Below are 8,526 nucleotides of genomic sequence, written 5' to 3' on the forward strand. Positions count from 1 at the left end.
GGTTGATCTGGATGAGCAGAGGCTCTTGGAGGCTCCCTTGGGGAGGGCCCCACCTGGGTATGGGGTTAGCAGCAGCAATGGGGGGTGTCTGGTCAGGTACCAGGGTTCCATGGTGGGGCCACTGCTCAGCAGGGCCCCTGTGTCCAGGGCAGGCCCCCCAGCCTGCCCACCACACCAACATGGTGCAATAAATTAAATTTCAAATAGTTAAGTCAGTGTCAAGCAGGAGAACTGGAGGCTGGCAGGTAGGTGGGAGAGAAGTCCCCAGCCACCCACTTTGTCCTCTTACTCTCCATTGACCCTAGTTGTATCAAGTCTTATCTGTGTGCCTTGACCCAGTGTCCACATGGGCACCCCCACAGCCTCAGACCAGTGCTAGAGCCTGCTCAGTGGGGCAGAAGCAGGGAAGCATGGTGCCCACAGCATCCACAATAGCTGCCAAGTGCTCATCCTGTGCCTGAGGCCCACAGAGCTGCATGAAGTCTGCCAGGCGCAGCAAGTACTCCAGGTTGTGGCCAGAGAAGCCTCGACAAGCCAAGATCTGTGTGGCAATGGCCTCCTCAGGTGCAGGGCCCAGGTAGCCAGGGTTCTGTGGGGTGGCCACATAAGCCAATGCTTTGAGTGGCTGGTCAGGAGTGTCTTGAGGGTAGAAGGTGACCTCCTTGGTGTCATAGCCACCGAGCACTGCCTCCCGGACGTTCAGGTACTTCAGGGCCTCGCTTACCTGTTCACCTTGAACCTGGTATGCCACGCCCCATGTGCAGCCCTAGAAGCAAACAGAGACACCTGGGGTCAGTCCTTGTTGGTCCCTCCTGCATCCTAGGAAGACTACACCCCATCCCAGGATTGTGCTCTGTAAGGGAAGCAGGTAGATGGCAGGTAATCCATCGAGTAGCAACATACCAGACCCTTATTGTCCATTTTTAAGAAGGGTTGGCAAGCTGGTCTAGCCCCAAGGGAGACAATTTCTACTCAAAGGGCAGAATCTCTTATGGCAGCACCACCCATAAGCCTTTTAGGTATGCTGAGTATCAAGCCCCTCCCTAATCCTACTGAGTCAAAATCTGCATTTTAACAAGGTTCATGAGAGCTCTGGTAGCACAGTGGTTAAAGCATTCGGCTGCTAACCAAAAGGTTGCTGGTTTGAACCTGTCAGTGCTGCTTCATGGGATAAAGATTCACAGTAAAGATTTACAGCCTTGGAAACCCTATGGGACAGTTTTACTCTGTCCTATATGGTCATTAAGGAGCTCTGGTGGCATTTGACTGCTAACCAGAGGGTTGGTGATTCAAACCCACCAGCCACCCCATGGAAGGAAGACAGGGCAATCTACTTCCGTAAAGATTTACCACCTCAGAAACCCAATGGGGGTCACTCTGAGTCGGAATTGGCTCGATGGCAGTGAGTTTAGTTTTTGGTTTATATGGTCATTGATTTGGAATTGACTCTATGATAGTGGGTTTGGTTTTCGAGTTTCATGAGAGAAGCACTAAGCTAGACTGCCTTTCCCTTCTACCCTAGAGACATCATATCTAGCCTGGAACAAAGGGTCCAAGAATTGTCTGCTCCAGGGTGGGTCCCAGAATGCTTCTCTTGACTCAAACACTTACCTCATAGTCTTCAAGGAGGGTCACCACACGGCCAGGCTAGGGAAAGGAGAAAGATTTTGAAACAGACAAGTTAGAAATCACATCTGTCATTAACACTAGAAACTTGCCAACCTTGCTGGCCCAGGCCTCAGAAAGGACCACTCAGCACCTTTTAGCATCCCATTTAAGGTGTGTGTGTGGGGGGGTACTGGTACATGAATGCAGGAGAAAGAGAGACACATACTCAGCGTGGCCCAGACTGGTAAGCAGAACCACTCATCAACACATTGATCCACCGGTTCACTGACTCCAGCCATCAACACAGTGATCTACCAGTTCACAGACTCTAGCCATCACAATGACTCACTGATTCACACTCAGCCTCCATTAGCACCAGATTTAAGCCAGAAACCCTGGACACAGGTTTACACCTTCTCCCTTCAACACAGAGTCAATGGCAGCCAAGAGGGCCCCAAGCATTTCAAGGCGCCGGCGCCCCCAGGCCCAACTACCCTACCCCCATCTCCCTCACTCCTCTGGACAGGGTCTGGTGCTCACCATCTTGTCGCTGCCCCGATGGAAGGTGTCTCCTTGCCAGAAGCGGCGGCTGTAGCCACGCACGAAGCCCACACGGCTGTCACTATAGGCGAAGTCAGGCCTCCACACCAGGGAACCGTAGCCGAAAATCCACAGCGCTGGAGGGTCGCTGTCGTCCTGGGGGTGCTGCGCGGGGAGCTCCGGGGATGGCGAGTGGGGCGGCGAGGCAGGCGGGGTGCTCTGGGATACAGACTCCTGCTTCATGGTGCCGGGCGCAGGGACGGGCCGGGGCGGCCTCCGGGGCTGGTCTCCGGCGAGGGCACGGACAAACCCACGGACGCGTACACCTGGCCTGGCACCGCTTGGTAGCTCCAGCTGAGCGGACCCCACCGAAGAGCCCTTTAAACCCTCCGGGCCGGAGGCCCCGCCCACCTCGCCCAGCTGCCGCGGTGATTGGGGCGGGGCCAATCCCCTTTTAGCCAATGAGCTTAGAGTTTTGCTGTTCGGTTAACCGCGCCGTTCTCTAAGTGGGTAGCTGAATGGCCCGCCCCGGTCTCAGAGCGCCCGCCGATTGGTTGGGATCCAACGCTGTAGGAAACCTGGCAGGACTGATGCAACGGCGGGGGTGATTTCCCCAGTGTCGGCATGCAGCAAGGGCTCCTCGGATTGCGTCAGGCGTCGGGCAGGGGGCAGGAGCCGGGCACCGACACGGACCCGCAGCCCCTTCATGGCCTGGGCCCTGCAGAAGCTAGGGCAGGCTTGCCTCAAGCGGTGTCTCCCCAGCTGTTTTGACCACGCACCTGGCGGATTTCCTGCAACCCCAGGCAGCAAGGACTCAGTCCCCCACCCTGCGGAGGGCGCGTCTAGAAGAAGCGCCCTAGGCGGCGTAAAAGCCAGTCCTTGGGGCCCCGCCTGCGAGCACGGAACTGTTGGAGGCGCTCTACGCATTCCGCTCAGGTGCCTCACCCCGCTGGCTCGCATGAGCAAATGGAGAAACTGAGTCACGAGGCTAGCAAGGAGTTCTTGCACAGGCTACGAGGCTGAGTCAGGCTGGGCGCCGGAGCTTGCGGGCGCCCCGAGCACGTGAGGGCTACGCCCAGGTCAGGGGTGGGACCCCATGAACCCAAGCTAAGGCTCAGGCAAGAGCCGGTCCGAGCGTTCGGAATGGCCGACAGGAGAGCTGTCACTTTGGCAGTGGTGTCCGGACCTGCAGGGAGAGGCCATAAAGGAAAACCAGACCAGTAGTACTCCATCCTGATAGGACTTGAGACTTTTGTATCAATGGTCAAGTTGGTCCTTAAGCACCGAGCTTCCGGGAGCCGCGGGCAAGGAAAGCCATGTTGAAGTCCGGAAAGACTGAATGGCTTCCAGCCTTCTCCCCTGGCTTCTCCCCGACACACACACCCCGACTCCTGCCTCTGGTTGGAGAAGGGAAACAGAGGCAGAAGATACTTCCATGTCACAGATTGGCTCATAGGGACTGCTGGCGGGTCGGAGGAGAGACCTCTAGGAAAGAAAATGGGCACTACTGCGTCTCGTTTTATTCTAATTAGATATTTAAACAAAACGTTATCCGCACATTTCACAAATAGTCACGCCAAAAAATGTCTAAGATATATTTCCCAAGGAAAATGTTGCTTTACTGTGTTTATATTTTGAAGCTATTTCTTTAAAATAAATAAAAAATATATACATTCATTAGTATTTGTGTAAGAAGGCGTTCTGGTGGCTCAGTGCCTAAGGCATTTGACTGCTAACCAGAAGGTTGGCAGTTCAAACTCCGCGAAAGGAAGATGGGCCATCTTCTTCCGTAAAGATAATACTGCCTGGGAAACCCAACAGGTGTTACAATGAGTTAGTCAACTAGGTGGCAGTGGGTCTGGTTTGAATAGTTAGTTGTATAAGAGGAAAAATCTGGAAGCATATACCTACACTGTTAGCAGCGGCTGTCACTGGAGAAAAACTTTCAGTATTAAATTTAAACATATATGAAAAAGTTGGGATTTTTTTATAAGGCGCATGAACTAATTTTCCAGTCAGGAAAAATAATATAGGCAAAATGGTGGTTTCTTGTTATTCTCTTTCCTTCTATTTCCCATGTTTGCTCTCATCTGTTTTCTTCTCTCTAGCCTATACCCTTTCATCCACTGGAACATCTCCTTTGCTTCTAGTTTCTTAGGAAGACTATTCTCACTGCTTTTTTGGTGGTGATAGGGAGAGGGTGGCAGGAAACTGGTACTGACACATTGCTGAAAGTGTCTGAACTGGCCCAAACAACCATTTGAGAAAGCAGCTTGGTGATACAAATCAAGAATCATAAAATGCCCCTGCCCTTTGACCCAATGCTTCCACTTCAGGAAATAATTCAAAATATGGGAAAAGCCATATGTCCAAAGATTGTCAATGCATTGTTATTACAGCAAAAACAAAAGGAAGATAAATATCTAAAAATAAGTGTTTAAGTATAGTCAGTCTACAGGGTGGCAATATATACATGCAGAAAAAAATTTAAATACCCAACAAAAAGTGATTGGTTACATAGTGCCTAGTGTCTTAAAAGCTTGCAAGCGGCCATCTAAGGCACAACAATTGGTCTGTATTCACCTGGAATGATAGAGGAAGGATAGTCAGGAATAAGAGGAAGATACGGAATGTGTGGCTGACTGTCCCATGAACAACTGCCTCCTTTCCATGAGACCAGAAGAACTGGATGGTGCCCAGCTACCATTACTGAACATTTTGATCAAAGATTCCATTGAAGAATCCTGATCAAAAGGGAGAAAATGCAGAATAGAATTTCAAATTCTCCTGGACTCTAGATTTATGGAGCCATGGAGAGTGGATGAAGCCCTGAAACTACTGCCTTTGAGATCACTTTAAACCAAAAATATTCCCTGAAGTCTTCTTAAAACTGAACAATACTGTAGTTTAGCTAAACTAGTTTAAAAAAAGGCTGCCTTGAGTATTACGCTCTTAAAATCTATCTATATGGGATGAAATTTAAAAAGCAACTCAAAAGATTAGATGAGAACTTTAGGGGCAATGAGTTTATGTTAATAAGGGCGGCAAGATTGCACAACTCAAAGAACATAATCAACCTCACTAAATTGTAATTGTAGAAACTTGATTTGGTGTGTTTTGCTATGTGTATTAACAAAATAAAGGGAAAAAACATTTCATAAAATGAAATCTGCACAGCCATTAGAAACAATTATTTATGTCTTTATTGATTGATATGGAAACATATCTATGATGTTTAAATGAAAAGGTTATAAAATGGCCTGATACAACTTTTTAAATTCAAAAAATCTGTATATGCTTATTTGCACTGACAAAAATGTGGGAAGAACACATGAAAATGTTCAGCATGATTACCTCTGAGTTGAGTAAACCAAACTTGTTGCCATCAAGTTGATTCTGACTCCTAATGATCCTATACGACAGAGAAGAACTGCCCTATAGGGTTTTCAAGGCTGTAATCTTTATGGAAATCAGCCCTGGTGGCTCAGTGGTTAAGCACTTGGCTATGACTGGGAGGCCTGGTGATAAGAACCCAGTGGGGGAAAAGGTATGGCGACCAGCTCCTCCTCTGTCCTATAGGGTCGTTATGAGTCAGAATCAACTCAATGGCAGTCAATGGGTTTAAACTCAATGGGTTTAATCTTTATGGAAACCAATTTCCACATCTTTCTCCCTCAGAGAGGCTAGTGAATTCAAACCACCTGCCTTTCCATTAGCAGCTGAACACTTACTTAGTGTGCCACCAGTGTTACTCATCTCTGAGTAAATGAGATAAGCTCTTTTTTTTTTTAAATCAATTTGGATTGTCTTGGGTTTTTTATTAAAAAATAAAATGTGTGTGTGTGTGTGTGTGTTGTTGTTGTTGTTATGTGCCATCAAGTCGGACCCGACTCATAACGACCCCTCCTTGGGTTTCCAAAGGAGTATCTCGACGGAAGTAGATTGCCCCATCTTCCTTCCGAGGAGTGGCTGGTGGGTTTGAACCGCCAGCCTTCTGGTTAGCAGTCAAATGCCTTAGGCACTAGGCTATATAACCATGGGGTTTGTACACCTCCAACATTTACAAAAATATTTTTATATTTGGTATTGACTATGGACTATTTGGGGAGCTCTGGTATGAGTCAGGGCCGACTCGACGGCACACAACAACAACAACAACATGGACTATTTAGGAGCTCTGGTAGCCTAGTGCCTAAGGCATTTGACCGCTAACCAGAAGGCTGGCGGCTCAAACCCACCAGCCACTCCTCGGAAGGAAGGTTGGGCAATCTACTTCCATAGTGATACCACCTCAGAAACCCAAGGAGGGGTCGCTATCAGTTGGGTCCGACTTGACTGCACATAACAACAACATGAATTATTTATATATTTTAATTTCTATTTAGGAAAAAAAGCATGAAAACAATGTAGTCAAAATAACTATGCCCCAAGTTTCTTCCGCAGAGCGGCTGGTGCGTTTGAAGCACCAACCTTTTGGTTAGCAACCAAATGCCTTAACCACTACACCACCAGAGCTCCTTTACGATTGCTGCATAGTAAGGCAAAAATGCAAAATATGAACTAGCACATGCACTATGATTAAAACTGTAAAAAACAAGAAGGGTGTATGAGGAAAAAAAGATTGAGGGAATTTTAGGGTGTTGGGATTTTGGGTGATTCTTTTCTTTATTTTCCAAGTTTTATGAAATGTAATCTTTTTTAAAAATAAAAGTTACTTTTGAAGGGTAACTAATGGTTTCTGGGGGAGCTCTGATAGTGTAGTGCCTAAGGCACTTGACTGCTAACCAGAAAGCTGGTGGTTCAAACCCACCAGCCACTCCTCGAAAGGAAGATGGGGCAATCTACTTCCTTAGTGATACTGCCTGGGAAACCCAAGGAGGGGTCGCTATGAGTCAGGTCCACTCTAAGGCACATAACAACAACAATAACAATGGTACAGCATATCAAAATCACCTGGGGCATATTTTTGCTATGCCCATTCCCATACCTCCTCCCACCCCCATCAGGTTTTAATAAATAACTCCTTTCCTGATGTCATCAATAAACTATCTTGCCCCAGGCAGAATTAGGTACTTCTTCCTCTGTGCTCCCATAATCTCTTCTCACTTACTTCCTTGTCTCACTTCTATTTACTTATCTGTCCCTTCCATCTCATGCCTGTAACAGAAACAGTTGTTATTTACCATGCACTAGGAAGTTTGCTAAAATGCTTTTACAGTCATTCTAATTATAAACTTCTCCACTGCTTTGTAAGGTCCATGTCATTTTACAGATAAGCAAACTGGGGCACAGGAGGTTAAGTACCTGCTCAGGAAAACATAGCTGTAAATAGTGGCAGCTGGGCCTGAAGGCAGCAAGTCTAGCTCAAGACCCTCCTTGCTTATAGTCATTTGACATCCCGGAGAACAGGGGTCATCTCTGAGGCCCAGGGGAACCAATGGCACATGGAAGATTCTCCACAGTCATAGGGAGACTAAGTGAAGCTCTTAACTGCAAAAAGCCAGGGCCCCCTGGGGTTCTAAGAAGGATGAATCCTAGCTATGTATCATATTATGTCTGACCCTCTCAAAGTAGGAATCTCCACAAAAACTGGCCAAGAGGTCTTAGACATCTTCCTGGGAACATGTCTCTTGCCATTCCTTGCTTATTCTTGCCAGCAACATCTGCCTCCTCCCCTCCCAGATGGGCACTCCCAGGCAGTTAACAGTCTCACTCAGCCAATTCTCTCTGAAACATCAAAACAAAACCATGCCATCTTTCCCTTTAAAATCCCCTTCATAGAGGGGCTGAAGATGTCTCACCAGCAGGGTCCTACCTATAGAAGTGGCTCATGGGAGGTGATAAGTCCAAACATCACCTCCACCTTGCAGAGGTGCACGTGACTCACACACAATGTGTACACAGTGGTTTCCTTTTTAGGATCTTTCCCAAATTAATCTTTCCTTATTGTTCCCCTGTAGGCAGTCACTTCTCATTTCTTTATGATCTGTTTGTTCCTTCTCACTTCTCATACCAGACACCGTAATCACCTCCTGGTGTTAGTGGTCACGATTATTTGAAACAAGAAAAGAATGTGTTTTGGGAGCTAGGGAATTTTGCTGATTTATTGTGCTAAGTAATGAAGGTTGCTTGATAAAAGCTGCTGATTCCAGAGGGATGGAAAACCTTCGCAGACATGAAGTCTAAAATTCAGCTTGTCCAGAGTTAAACCTAGCTCCACCATTTACCAGCTGGGTGACCCTAGGCACAGTGTCTCTGATCTTCAGTTTTTTTCATCTGTGAAATGGGGGATAATAATAGTAGCAATTTGTAGGGTAACATCTCAGCTAGTACCTGGTGGTGGTGTCAGGTGACACTGAATCACCTCTGACTCACAGG

At 47.5% G+C, this 8,526-nt stretch overlaps 1 protein-coding gene across 1 annotated transcript; it reads right to left on the bottom strand.

Moving 5' to 3' along the window:
• Positions 1-364: 364 nt before the first annotated feature.
• CHAC1 (ChaC glutathione specific gamma-glutamylcyclotransferase 1) lies at positions 365-2,511 on the bottom strand. Its single transcript, XM_007940430.1, has 3 exons — positions 2,149-2,511; positions 1,612-1,647; positions 365-766 (listed from the first exon to the last, which is right to left on the bottom strand). Exons 1-3 carry the CDS (start codon positions 2,389-2,391, stop codon positions 365-367), a joined length of 681 nt encoding a protein of 226 aa, XP_007938621.1. The 5' UTR covers positions 2,392-2,511.
• Positions 2,512-8,526: the final 6,015 nt, after the last annotated feature.

The sequence above is a fragment of the Orycteropus afer genome, unplaced genomic scaffold (assembly GCF_000298275.1).
Source record: "Orycteropus afer afer isolate SDZICR_OR568_19922 unplaced genomic scaffold, OryAfe1.0 scaffold00068, whole genome shotgun sequence".
Taxonomy (NCBI): domain Eukaryota; kingdom Metazoa; phylum Chordata; class Mammalia; order Tubulidentata; family Orycteropodidae; genus Orycteropus; species Orycteropus afer.

Bases quoted from the DNA above. Each gene is read 5' to 3' on its own strand.
- CHAC1 (XM_007940430.1), bottom strand. From the start codon at position 2,391: ATGAAGCAGGAGTCTGTATCCCAGAGCACCCCGCCTGCCTCGCCGCCC. The intron at 1,648-2,148 runs GTGAGCACCAGA...TCCTTTCCCTAG, and splicing joins ATCGGGGCAGCGACAAGATG to CCTGGCCGTGTGGTGACCCT. The intron at 767-1,611 runs GTAAGTGTTTGA...GTTTGCTTCTAG, and splicing joins CCCTCCTTGAAGACTATGAG to GGCTGCACATGGGGCGTGGC.